Genomic DNA, 13,778 nt, shown 5'->3' with positions numbered 1-13,778 from the left:
TTTTTTTTGCCATGAAAGTTGGTGTAATATCGAAATAAAGCTCCATAGCTATCTGCCCTGAACTGTCCTAAAGCAATATAATACATGAAAACGACAAATTTATAAGTAATTTCAAAACGTTAGTTTTCCTATGAAGACACGCTCATTTTCATATTTGAACATTTGCAATTTTGTTTGTACTTCACCCAGGTTAACAAAATTTGGCTGAAATGTTCGCAACGTCATCAGAAACAAGCCCTGTAAATGTCATTTAAGTCCAACAAGTGGTTCAAACATTCGATTTTATGGGTAGCGTCCCTGTTTATGGGTACAGTAAAAAAAAAAACACAAAAAACATCAAATGTCTTATGGTAGCACAACCCCTTTAAAATCGGTTCCTTGGGTTTTCAAAACACCATGTGCCGCTTTTGTTGGAATCCCTTGGAAAGAAAGCTGCCCTCACGAAAATATTACTCGTGATCACAACAAAAAGTGACCAAATGAATTTAGAGCTAGTAATTGCAAGTGCAATTCACCGAAATGTTTTACTTAATTTTGTTCCCATGATCAGAAAACAAATTAGGGCTTAAGGTAGCCATTACTCTTCTTAAACGCAGTGCCTTATACAATGTTTGGAATAGTGTCATGTGTGAAGTGACGAGACGTTGTTCGGTGAAGAAACTAAAGTTTAAATCAAGGCGAACTTGTGCTAAAAAGAAGGGTTAAAAGAACAGGTGTCGAAAGTGAGCGACGATGTCGGCGAAGAGGCAGAATATGGCGCAAGCGTAAGGATGACCACGGCTTGCCACACTGAGCCTCTTATGCATAGAAGGGTCGACCCGTAGAACATTCTAACCTCGAATCAGCCAACACGGTGCTTGAATTTACCAAAAAATCACATTACAGAGTCAACAAAAATGTATACCCGCGGCCAGGCGTTTTGCGTAGGCAAGCGCGATAACCGTTAGGCCACAAGCGCGCTGCCTAATTGGTCAGCTGCATGCGCGCGGCGATGTTTGTTAGCTCAGCCACCTCTTACTTCAGATTTACAAATAATTCATCTATAATAATAAGCACAATCAATTCTATCACATTCAGAAACTATTTTTTTTCTGCAGAAAGGTTGATCACGCAGAAGAATGACGCAATCATATTTTCTTCCAGGTTGTTGAGCGCTTTATTCCCTCAAGCCACGACATCGAAGACAGTTCGGCCCTTACTCCGTACATGCTTGGCATCCTTGAAAGCGCCAACCTAAAGCCACGCAGGTGCGATGTGATGACTATAAACATAATCGACATTGGTGTGGACAAATTCATTCGTAAGTCTTTCTTCACAATCCTAGCGAGGTTCCTCATTTCCACGAGCGTAGTGCACGAGCAGCGAGATCCCAGACCGTGAATTTATTTCACTCGTGCACGTAAGTCGCAGTCAAACTGCGGATACATATTATAAAAGACAAGTTGCAGACGCCCTTTGAGCAGTGGTCCTTTCTTGTAAAACGCCCCATTTTTCGTAAAAAACACTATGTGCAGACATGTTTGAAGCATACATATGTCTGCAGCAAACTCGCTTCGAACACGCTTGAGTAACACTTGACGCGCGTCGGCAGATAATTATGTCCTCCTGCTTTCAGCGCACATAGTGCTTTCTGTATGATGTGTGAGTATTGCGACTCCGGCTCTGGGTTGCTCATGATCTACAGCGCAGCTGCATCTGAACACAGCGCCTTTTTTCAGCTGCCATCGAGTATAGGGGCATGGCCTCTTAAATGTTCCCCGCGCTCTGCTCCGGCCTTTCCATGCGCTCAGCTGCCCAGCAGAAAAGGTGATTTGAGTCTGTTCACTAGATCGCCTCACGCGGTGCTTAGTAACAGGCCAGAAACGGAAACATATTCTTCTCAAATCACGCTGTGAAGTGTGAGCCCGCGGCATGAAGCTTGCATCTTTATTGTTCTCATCATCATAATAGAGAAAGGGTAGTCGGAGTCTCTTCATTCGTAGTTTTTATTCGGTTCCCCGGTCTTTGGGCTGTTTCGCTGGATGAAAAATCCTCAGAATGAAAAATCGGAGGAGGATGAAACCAGCTTGGCGTAAGACGTGTTTTTCGCATCGTCAGACAGCCAGCTACACTAGTGCCACCCACCATGTCTTCGATTGACCGAGTGGTCAGGCGGTTTGTTTACAAGAGCGACAGCAAGCTGGGAGACTTTAGAGCCCGCTTTCGCAAAGACCGCGCCGCCCGACCAATGCCGACCGACCCCTGGAGCCCTACCACGGTTGTGCTGGACTCCCTGTGTCGCCGGAAATGAGCCGACTCGTCTACAAGCCGAGGCCATAGCATTCGCGCTGTAGAGACTGTTACTGCGGGGCGCTTGGTGGCGGTCACAAAATCGTAAGAATTTTTTCTACACCTTGTGGTTTTCGAAAAAGCGAACCTTCAAATTTCGATCAAGTTTTTCCTTCCCAGATGTATGTGTGTTGGAGCGAGAGGTTGGGAGAACATTTTATGCGGCTCCTAAGTTTTGAAGACGAACGATAATGGAAATGATGATAATTCGCGGCTATTTCTTTGTGTTGTTTGGCTTGGTTGCGAGTACCACCAAGCACCCTGCAGTCAGAGTCTCTACAGCGTGAATGCAACTGCTTGAGGACCGCAGAAAGAGCGCGAAATATATCGGAAGCGATGACAGAGGTATTAAATAACGGCCATAGATGAGTGCCTAGCTGCTCAGCATGCGCTGTCGGCAAGCTTCGAAAGAGCTTTTGCAACGTTCATCCCGCACCATCAAGGTTGCTAATATTTTAAACCAGTAAGTGTCAGCTCGTTTTGAGCATGCCCAGTGTACAGTGCACTCAAATAGGGCTTCAAATGTATACCACTATAGCTTTTTTTTGTAAATTGCTGTTTGTTTTAACTTTTTTGTCAGACCTTTCGTACAATATAATGAACATGGTTAAAATCGCGCACAAAGAGACGAGGACAAACGAGGAAGGAACACAGAACACAGACAGGCGCGCACTCACAACTCTAGTATATTAAGTGAAGAAGAGAAAGATGAAGCACTATTTTTTACAGGGGACAACGTCACCAGGGGGAAACAGATCACCCGCAGTCAAATGATCGCAAGAAGGCAACTTCTTTTTCACTCAAAGCAACCGACGGCTGGCTAACGCAGCGATCGCTCAGGCTCAAGATGGTGAACGCCTCGAGCACCTCGCGCGTTTGTTTTTCTTTGAAGCGGCCAATGATTGATGGTTTTTCTAAAGATGGTGTGCACATACAGGTTTTACAGTGCACCGAAAGGTGACCTCCTACATTAGATGTTAAAGAAAGTTTATGCTCTCGTAGCCGGTCATTCAGACACCGTCCCGTCTGACCAACATAGCATCTTCCACATGAAAGAGGGATGCTATAAACAACGCCCGATGAACAGGGAACAAATGGCCGCACATGTTTCTTGTGGCACGTGTTTTTGGATAATTTTTCCGCCTTTTCACGAACCTTAGAAGCGGAAAAATTATCCAAAAACACGTGCCACAAGAAACATGTGCGGCCATTTGTTCCCTGTTCATCGGGTGTTGTTTATAGCATCCCTCTTTCATGTGGAAGATGCTATGTTGGTCAGACGGGACGGTGTCTGAATGACCGGCTACGAGAGCATAAACTTTCTTTAACATCTAATGTAGGAGGTCACCTTTCGGTGCACTGTAAAACCTGTATGTGCACACCATCTTTAGAAAAAACATCAATCATTGGCCGCTTCAAAGAAAAACAAACGCGCGAGGTGCTCGAGGCGTTCACCATCTTGAGCCTGAGCGATCGCTGCGTTAGCCAGCCGTCGGTTGCTTTGAGTGAAAAAGAAGTTGCCTTCTTGCGATCATTTGACTGCGGGTGATCTGTTTCCCCCTGGTGACGTTGTCCCCTGTAAAAAATAGTGCTTCATCTTTCTCTTCTTCACTTAATATACTAGAGTTGTGAGTGCGCGCCTGTCTGTGTTCTGTGTTCCTTCCTCGTTTGTCCTCGTCTCTTTGTGCGCGATTTTAACCATGTTCAACGTTTACCAACTCGCCCAACTTACTACTCTTCTACAATATAATGAACATTTGTCCTAGATATATCCTAAGAATAATAGTGATAAAATTGCAACTAAATGGAAAGGTGCAAGCGAGCTGTACAACTGTGACAAAAATAATCGCTTGAGAAGGGGGAACAACAGGGACAAAGGACAAACACAAATCTCCAAACATATCTAGGTGACTGGTGCGCGACCGAAAAAACCCGCCTGGTCCGGGTATTGAACCTGGGACCTCTCCATTTCTACTGGTCGCGCACCTTTCCAGTGGTCGCGCGCCTGTCTGGAAATTGGTGTTTGTCCTTTATCACCCTTGTTCCCCTTCTCCATGGGTTATTTTTGTTGTGAAATATCAGAGACTCCACAAGCTGAGGTCGAGCGGAAATTATAATGTACAACTTGTGCTATCACCTGGGGAGTGTATGCTTGGCTCAGGGGCGCTTCTTCAGATGTAGAAAAGGCGATGACACCGAATTTGATGTTCCAATCGCTTGAGTAAAGGAAGTCGTGCTGCGTTGCTGGTGATTGCAGCTACAATCCAATTTATATACTGTCCAATAAGATGCACATCCACGTGTAAAAAAAAATGATACGCACAACTGCAATGCCTTCCCTCCCCTTTATCATACACTCATTCCAAATCACATTTTTATAGGCAACTACATTCTGTTTAGTCCAGATCTGAAGAACATATACCGCTATACAGTACATTGTTTGATATCCTTGCTTTTCTTGCTTCAGAGTTGCAAGGGGTAGAGCTGATAGATATCTCTAGTTTTCCTCTTAACATCGTTACTGTCAGTTCGCACGTAGGTGTAGCTACATGCATGTTATTTAAGACGCAAATTCGCCTCTCTTCTCAAAGCCGGCAACGTTTTGAAATAGGGAGACTAATAAAAATCCTAAAAGGAAACGCTCATTCTGCTCTGATCGAGAACTCTAAGCTACTTTCCATTCCAATCTAGTACCTTGCGTTCAAAATCTGCTTTAAAGCCCGGAGAAAAATATCGATGGACCCTATAGGTGCGCCGCGTCTCACTTTAACACTGTGTTTTCAGCTGAAGCACGAACAAGTTTTTCAGATCAGCTGCCGCGGAACCCCAGCTGGAGAATTTCTGATGGCAAAGCACATCTAAAAACTCTCACCACTACGGAGCATCTGTTTGCAAAGTCGACTCATACGCATCTAGACGCACGAAAAACGCACCCTACGCGTGTGGGGCGACCCCCGTAACTTTGAAAAGCACCGCTGCATCTACATGTCCTTAAACAGTCATACAACCAGTGATTGTCGGGTATGGATTGGCGAATCATTAGCTTTATATATATATATATATATATATATATATATATATAGGGTGGTTCAAGTCACCAGGCTCGATCTAAAATGGACCGTAAAAATCGACGCCTGCACGTAACCATCTAAACTTTTCGTCAAAGGTGTATCTCACAGGTCGTTTTTTTTCTTTAAAATTACAAAGCGTAGCTCTGTTTCTGCAAAAAAAATAAGGCCAAGAAACTTGCCAGGGTCCACGGCGGGCAGCAATGCAGACGACAGGAGCCCAGTAGCGGGGTGTGATTGGCGTTCGTATTGACAGGTGGCGCTACCTCCTAATCGCGACGGCTCGCGACCACCGTAGTTTATTAAAATGAATACAATATTTTTGAAATGTACCTTCGGTTAAAAAATGAATGCAAACAATAAAAACAAAACTTAAAATAAAAAAATAAAATAAAAAAACGCGTCTGCATAACGGCGGCGCTTTTGCTGCCAACAGTTTTCGTCTGCGTGTCGTCTGCTATCTTTCGCTGGTCGGCTGCACCTTCAGAGGCTGCTCCCGACGCCATCTATCAATACGAACGGCAAACACTGCCTGCTACTGGACTTGGTAGTCTGGGTCACCGCCCGCCGTAGACCCTGGCAAGTTTCTTGGCCCTATTTTTTACTAAAAGAGAACTACGCTCTGTAATTTTACAAGAAAGAACCGACCTGTGAAATACACCTTTGACGAAAAGTTTAGATGGCTACGTGAAGGCGTCGATTTTTACGGTATATTTCAGATCGAGCCTGGTGACTTGAACCACCCTATATATATATATTAGTGTGTCGAACCGAAAAAAATACGGGTTCGGTTACGGTTCAGGTTCAGGTAAATTTATTTTGTTCCGGTTCAGTTCCGGGTCGATTAATTCGATCCGCGAACCGGTTCGCGAACCGGTTTGGAAATTATAAATGACAAATTGCAACATCAAGATAAATTACAAATAAAACATCTGAAATCAGCACATACGAAACGGGATACATCGTAGTGTAAGGCTCAGGGATTTCTACCAGGAATGGTTTCTTTATGTGCACTCAAAGGTTACCTCACCGACGTTTACGCAATCGGACTTCATCTAATTGGGTCCGACGCAGTATCTGTAAAATCCGCGACCTCCTTACAAACCCACTTACAAGCAGAACTCGCTAACTATCCCGCCACCTCGGCGTGTAAGCAATTGAAGGAACAGTGGGGAGAAAATACAGCTTTCTTTAATTGAACTAGCCTTCGGTAACTCAAATTAGACCCTTAAAGAAGTTTTCATTAAACAAGATACGGAATGTGAAAAACACTTCACCGAACGCAACGCCAGAAGGGCGTAATAGGATAAATATTAAAATGGAAGAGTTCGCTGTCTCATAAATACGTTAGCTTCTAAGTGCCTATACGAAACCGGATGCATTATTATGAAACTCCACAGCCTTTTCTTTTCTCATTCTGATGGAAGCAAGCTTCAAGAACTCGCGCGTTCTAGAAACGTGTTATGAAATGAGCACACAGCAGCATTTAGGATTTACGAGATTGTAGAAAAATGAAATCCCGTGACGCGATTATTTTTTTTTTTGCACAGCCTTCCAATTCTTTTTCTTCCGTGCAAGCCGCGACCAGCGCAATACCGGTTCCTATGTCAAGATTCATGGATGCAGCGTTTGTCAAGATTCATGGATGCAGCGTTTGTCAAGATTCATGGATGCAGCATTTATATTCCTAAAACTGTGTGGAGAAGAAAAATATGTAAGCGAGGTGTGTGTCAGTTGACGGCACTTAAAAAACAAATGGCATTGATAGCACATTCATTGTCAACAGCGCGTGGCCGAACCGTTTTGACATGAGCCGGTAACCGTTATTTTTTTTTCCGGTTCAGTTCCGGTTCGGGTTCATCGCGATAACAATATAACGGTTCGGGTTCGGGTTCAGTTCCGGAAAAAATACCGGTTCGGTTCCGGTTTTCTGTTCGGTTCGGTTCCGGTTCGACACCCTGATATATATATAGACACACAAACACACATATACGTTCCTACATAAAAAATACAGGAGTACGCTTAAGCTCCGCCTTTAAGACTGGTAAGTGAATATAATCCCACACTCGTTCTGTAGCCGTTAAAGCCTGTCTGCGCGGCCTAGCAATAAAGTAAAAAAAAGTCTCTGCGTGGCCATCGCTTCCCGCAGGAAGCTGCGCGACATGTCCATATTTGCCAGGTCCGATTGTTTGCAATTTTTGTTTCTAATTTCAAAGGAGTGATATGTTCTGCAAGTTACATTGTGCGTGCCTCAATATGCAGAAATTTCATCGATTTTTCGCTGAGCTCATTTGGGGGTTAAATTGGAGAAAATGACGCGAGACAGCCCTTTCCACTTGGTACGTGATGGGGGTCTTAAGATCTACCACTTGTTTGATAATAAACTAGTTCTTTTCTTTTTTTGTTTTGCTACGAGAGCAAAAACACTTATCGATTCGCGCTTTCATCTAAACAATTTTGACTCCTTACTTGCCGTCATTCCTTGTTTCGTCAAATGGAGGTGAGCCAAAAAGGCTCATGGATATTCGGAAAAAGTCTTCGACGCAGTGCAATCTTTTTCTGCCCGTTTTTATTTAGACTGTCTGCTGTGAGCAAGAAGACGCGTACACATGATGTGGTGATTAGTTTGTTCCCAGCACCACTTTATAGAGCTGTCAACTGTCGCGGTGGCCAGGATATGCTTAAAGGGGCCCTGCAATGACTTTTTGACTGGTTTTTAATTTGCACTGAACCTGAGCGTACTGAGCGTACTAACTTAATCCAACTTTCCTTTTCTCAAATTTCGCTTTATTTTAAAAGTTTTAGGCAAATTAGAATTACAAAAACAAGCAAAAAATAACCTCCTTCATGACGTCGTAGGTCCTGGCCTAAGTGGCCTCGAACTAGAGGAGGAGTAGTGAGCTCATACAGCGCACACGGCTGCCGCACTCCGTGTCGACGGCTCGAGAGGGCGCCACTAAAGCACGTGTTGGATAGGCTGTATGAAGCGGGTGGCCAGGGCAGCTCGCATTGCATTTGCTGCGTGACTAATCACTAATTCGGCATAACACTTCATTGGCCACAAACGACAGCAAACACGGGGTAAAGATCAGTTCAAAACGGGAGCCACTTCGCGCTGACGCACCGCCAAATGGCCAAATTGCCAGCAGGGCCCGCGCCGAAGGCCCTCGGAACGCTCGGAACCGGTCGGATTCTCGAGCCGGTATACGACCACAGCGCCGCCGCGTACATCCGGGACCTTTCTACGCTCCTCGTTCGTCGTAGCCTCATCCCACTATCCTTTTCTAGTATGCGCTGTTTTTTTTCGCCGCTTGGTGGCGGGTATGTCGACGGGTCATTTCTCGCTTCCGTACTTTCTAAACTGCGTTTGTTTCTTTTCTGATCTAAAATAGTGAACAAAAACTACTTTCATACATAATTGAAACGGTTCGCGACACTTATATTTTGTATCTCGACTAAAAAAAAGCTCTTAGCGGCTTTGACCAGTGGCAAGCCCAGGACCAAAAACGTCACATTTTGCGCGCTTTCGGTACCGCAGGTCGCCCTCGTCGGTGGAGGAGGTTTCCGTGTCGTCCGGTTAAAATATGACGTACTGATATTTAGTTACTCTTTCCGTGCCCGCTGGCTTGCCCGAGCCCCAAGAGACGTGGAAACCGCAAAAAAGGTAGACGCTTAAATATGATTGCAGGGCCCCTTTAAAGGGGCCCTGCAAGGACGTGTTTACTGTTTTTTTTTTTTTGTTTTTTTTTTTATTTGCTCCGAACCTGAGCGCACTGAACATAGTAACATAATGATACTTTTGTTTTCTCGAATTTCGATTTATTTTAAAAGTTATAGGTAGGGTGTATACTTCCCGGTGTTTATTTATGACAAAAATCGGCGGATGTTTATCGGTATTTATTGATTTCGCCAGTACTGGTGCTTTTCGGTGAATTCTCTCGTCCAGACGCTAAAAACGGTTATTATTGGGGGAAAATTGCGAATGTAAACTACCACTGGAGACGGAAAACAGTCCAAATTTTATTTACATCTTTTACACAATCTCTTTCACACTCGATTATTGTAGTATATGAAAGCGAACGTTCCTAGGCTCGTGTCTGTCATTGACGCTACTCCTTCCTGTTGACGACGCACAATTTCGAGAATGCCCGCTCAACATTTGCGCTAGACACGGGAAGCCCCAAAACGTCCAACGATGCTTGTGACAGTACTGGCCAGCTGTGATAGGCCTCTCGGGCCGCTGATAGTGATCTTCAAGCTCGGCGGCTCAGGAGGACCGCTGACCTTCGAGAACTGTGGAACAAACCTACTGTCCTCCAAGAGTCCAAGACCATATAGGTCGCAAAAGAAAGACATGCCAAGTGCATGATTCCTGGTAAGACAATATGTTTGACGGAAGTTTGCCTAAAACCTTTTCAGTGCAAAAAAAAAAAAAAAAAAAGTCGAACACAACATTCCGAAAAAAGAATTTTTAGAAACCGAGTTTTTTTTTTTTTTTTATTGTTCTGAACGATTTTTATTTCCGTCACTGGCGAAAGTTTATTGATGTTTTTCAAGAAAAATTCGAAAGTATACAGGACTTTCGCGGTGGAAAAAACTAGCGCTTGCTCGACAATTTGAAAGAACCGGTGTTTTTCGGTTTTAACAGATTTTGTAGTTTCGACACCGACAGATGTTTATTGCTGTTTTTCGGTTAAAACAGGAAAGTGTACAGCCTAGTTATAGGTAAATTAAAATTACAAAAACAAGCAAGAAATAACCTCCTTCATAACGTCCTTAGTTGCTTGAGTGGTCGTGAAACTAGAGGGGGAGTAGTGAGCTCAGCAAGCGCTTACGGCAGCCACACTCCGTGTCTACGGCTCGAGAGGGCGCCACTAAAGCATGTTCTGGATAGGCTGTATGAAGGGGCAGCCAGGGCGGCTGGCATTGAATTTGCTGTGGGATTAAACACTAATTCAGCATGCCACTTCATCGGCCAGAAACGACAGCAAACACGGGGTAAAGATCAGTTCCGAACGGGAGCCACTTCGCGCTGCCATACCGCCAAAAAGCCAAACCACAAGCCAAAGCTGCTCACCGAAGGCCTTCCGAACTATCGGAACCGATCGAATCCTCGACTGCAGCGCCGCCGCGTACATCCGGGACCTTTCTATGCTCGCCGCTCGTCTGTGCCTGATCGCACTGCACCATTCTAGTATACGCCGCCTTTTCAACCGCTTGGTGGCGGGTATGTCGACGGGTCATTCCTTGTTTCCGCACTTTATAAACTGCATTTGTGTCTTTTCTGAACTAAAATACTCTACAAAAACTACTTTTATAAATATTTGAAACGGCTCCCTTCACAAATTTTTTTGTATTCCGATTAAAAAAGAAGCTTTTAGCGGCTCTGACCTGTAGAAAGTCCAGGACCTAAAACGTCACGATGTCGTCACATATTGCGCGCATTCGGCACCGCGGGTCGCCCCCGTTGGTGAAGGAGGTTTTCGCGTCAGCCGGTTAAAATATGACGCACTGATATTTGGTTACTCTCTCCGTGCCCGCTGGCTTGCCCGAACCCTAGGAGACGTGGAAACCGCAAAAAAAGGTAGACGCCTAAATATGATTGCAGGGCCCCTTTAAGCGGGTCAAGGAATCTTGTCTCCCTCCCTCCGTTAATATCATCTTTTTCAAGTTGCACACCAACACTTTACCCGTCAAGGTGTGGCTCAGGGAAAAAGGGATTTATGAACAATGGTCGACTGACTGTGGTTTATGAGAGAAACCGAAAACTATCGGCCACGTTTGTGTATTTTGCGGGGATGCAGTATTTTATTGGGAAGTCTACCAGCGTACACTAAAGAAACAGTTGCCCAACCGGCATTTGCTTCATGAATGTAACGAATGACGCAGGCGTTCCTTTTGATTTGATTATGCTTCTTAGATTGTGTAGCATATGGGGTTGCGCATGGCGGTCCGCCATGCCGACCCCACCAATGCTCAAGAGATGGGATATTACTTTTTCAGCTTCATGAGAGGAGTGGAAAGTGTTTTTTTAAGATTCGCAGTCGAAGCCCCGCTGCCTAAAACTATCTGAACGTCTTCTAGATATGAGAGGTTTTTAATGTGCGCTACAAACATTGTTGTACATTGTTTTTAAAGTGATTGGAGTCTTGTGTTTTGTTTTTGCATTAAAGAAAAAAAAGTCTCTGCATGTCCGTGTCGGTGGCGTGTCACGCTCGCAACCGAGGGGTCGAGGGTTCGATCCCGCTCAGCCTAATGTTCTTTCGAATTCTTCCTTTAAGGCGAATGTATTACTAATCGACCAATCTTGATTTTTCCGTCCCGCCGATGTCGACTTTTTTGAGACTCCAACTCCTAAAAGCTATCGGTATAAAAGAATTTGCAGGTATATTTAGCGCTGTTGAAGGAACTCATAATATTGTCAAGAAAGACGATGTGATGAAACAAAGTATACCTGAGAAACCTGAAACGTTCTCTTGGGGCGAACTTGCGTCCAAAACAAAAAGTGAACAGGAGATAACAACGGAACAACGGAGCGTCGCGGGCGTCGCGGGCGTCGAAGTCAACGTAACAGCAGTCGAACGCTGGGGCGAGACTGACTCCGCTCGCCAGGCGGAGTCCTTTATGTCGCCTCGTTGGTTTCGGGAATATTCGGCGCAGAACTTTCGGCTCGTAGAACATTCGTAACTCGATAAAACGAGAATGTTCCAGAACGCCAAGTTGAAAGAACAAATAAAAGGACAATCCGCTGGCTGGACTCGTACCAAGACTTTCCGCGTTACAGTCAAGCGCGGTAACCATTCGGCCACGCACGCGTTCGCTTGGCGGCTCGTGCGTAGCAATATGCAGAATTGCGTTTAATGAGGAACACAGCAGACGATAACTCCAACCTCAGCCTTCCAGGCATGCCACGCCATGTCAGCGCACCAAGTCCTGCTTTTGTTTCTACTCTTCCTATTGCTTAAATTAAATTGGGTTCGAAGCTTTCGCCTCTGACGAAATCTCAAAAGCGTCTCTGAGTTTCCCAAACCTGTCTCTCACGTTTACTTTTGTGTGTGGGTTTCTGTTTGTGCGCGCGCGTGTGCACGCGCGGGCGTGCGTGTGTGTGTATGTGTGTGTGTGTGTGTGTGTGCGCGTGTGTTTGTGTGTGTCTGTATGTCGGTCTGTGTGTTTATCTCGATGTTGCATTGTGCGGCAAGTGGAACTCGCAGCGCAAGTGTCTGGCCGCCGGGCAACTCTCTCCTAACTCGGCACGTTTCACTTTTAAAAGCCAGTTTAGCTTCAGTAAGGACGCAATTTTGCATCATAAAGTTTGTATTGTGACACTGAGCTTGACTATTCGCAGGCTCACGGCAGAGAACTTGACAGAGCCCAGACTTCATTTTTAGATCTTAATATATTTTTGGCTACATTCAGTCTCGAGTTTTCTCCATGGACCCAATCATATCCGGTGCTCTGCAGCCGAGGAGGCGAATTTTAGAGAGGAAATAGTGATATAATATTTCTATCGCATGTTACAGTGAGCAAGTTGTTTTTGTTCTGTTTTTTTCCCGAAACTTTCCTTTGGCGCATACAACCATGCGACTGATATCAGCGGAAAAGTGTCCTCAAAAAAATTTAGTTCAATTCTTTGTCAAAAATTTTCAATATTCATGGCGGTTACGCGTATTTTTCGATCATTATACATATAAGATGGCCTTTAATTTCAGTGTCGCCGCGCCCACTGTACAAATATATACGTGAGACTTATACATATGAGCGAATTTTATGCGAACATTTCTTGTGAAAATAGTCGGTTGCGACCTATAAAAAGCTGGGACGTTTAGACCGGAATGTGTGGTATTTTGTTTCACGTGTTAATCTTTTTAACTAAAACAGGGAAAATGTTTTGCTCCCCCCTCCCCTTCTCTTTCAGAAATGGAACTGGCTATAGATCCCATTGCACCATTGCTGTCCAAGGAATCGAAGAGGCTGTTTGAGATCGACGTAACGGAGATTATTCGCAAGATGTGGAGTGAAAAACCGGCCGGGGATCCATATTATCTTCAGGATAGTTTCTTAGTTCACGCAAGCAAAATTGTAAAACGATCTTAAAAAAAGTGTTTTATGGGGGTTGGATGCATTCAAGCCCTGCTCAGAATAAATTCTTCAAGCTCATAGAGCATGAAAAAAGTACCATTATAAACAAAGTGTTTTGTTTATAGAACAGAACATAGTGTTCTGTTTTATCTAAAGTACCGCAACTAAGTGCTCCAAGTACAGGTCGGAGCAGTGCAATGTAGGTGGAGTTTCTCCTCATGAAAGGTGTCCGCCCGAAACCTTGCTTCTGTATCACGATCTGCAACAAGAAGCACGATGCAGATGCTTTAAGAGCAAGCTCCG

General features: G+C 44.6%; 1 protein-coding gene across 1 annotated transcript in view; it reads left to right on the top strand.

Annotated features, from left to right (window-relative positions):
• LOC120847579 (juvenile hormone acid O-methyltransferase) overlaps positions 1 to 13,564 on the top strand; it is a 69,571-nt gene extending 56,007 nt beyond the window's left edge. Inside the window, exons 3-4 of the mRNA XM_040219409.1 lie at positions 1,144 to 1,300; positions 13,312 to 13,564. Of these exons, the coding sequence (XP_040075343.1) occupies positions 1,144 to 1,300; positions 13,312 to 13,490 (336 nt within the window). The 3' untranslated portion in view covers positions 13,491 to 13,564. The remainder of the gene's footprint in view (positions 1 to 1,143; positions 1,301 to 13,311) is intronic.
• Positions 13,565 to 13,778: the final 214 nt, after the last annotated feature.

Source organism: Ixodes scapularis, unplaced genomic scaffold (genome assembly GCF_016920785.2).
Source record: "Ixodes scapularis isolate PalLabHiFi unplaced genomic scaffold, ASM1692078v2 PGA_scaffold5__190_contigs__length_132052651, whole genome shotgun sequence".
NCBI lineage: Eukaryota > Metazoa > Arthropoda > Arachnida > Ixodida > Ixodidae > Ixodes > Ixodes scapularis.
The sequence above is the reverse complement of the archived record's forward strand: the minus strand, read 5'-3'. Positions and strand labels throughout refer to the sequence as shown.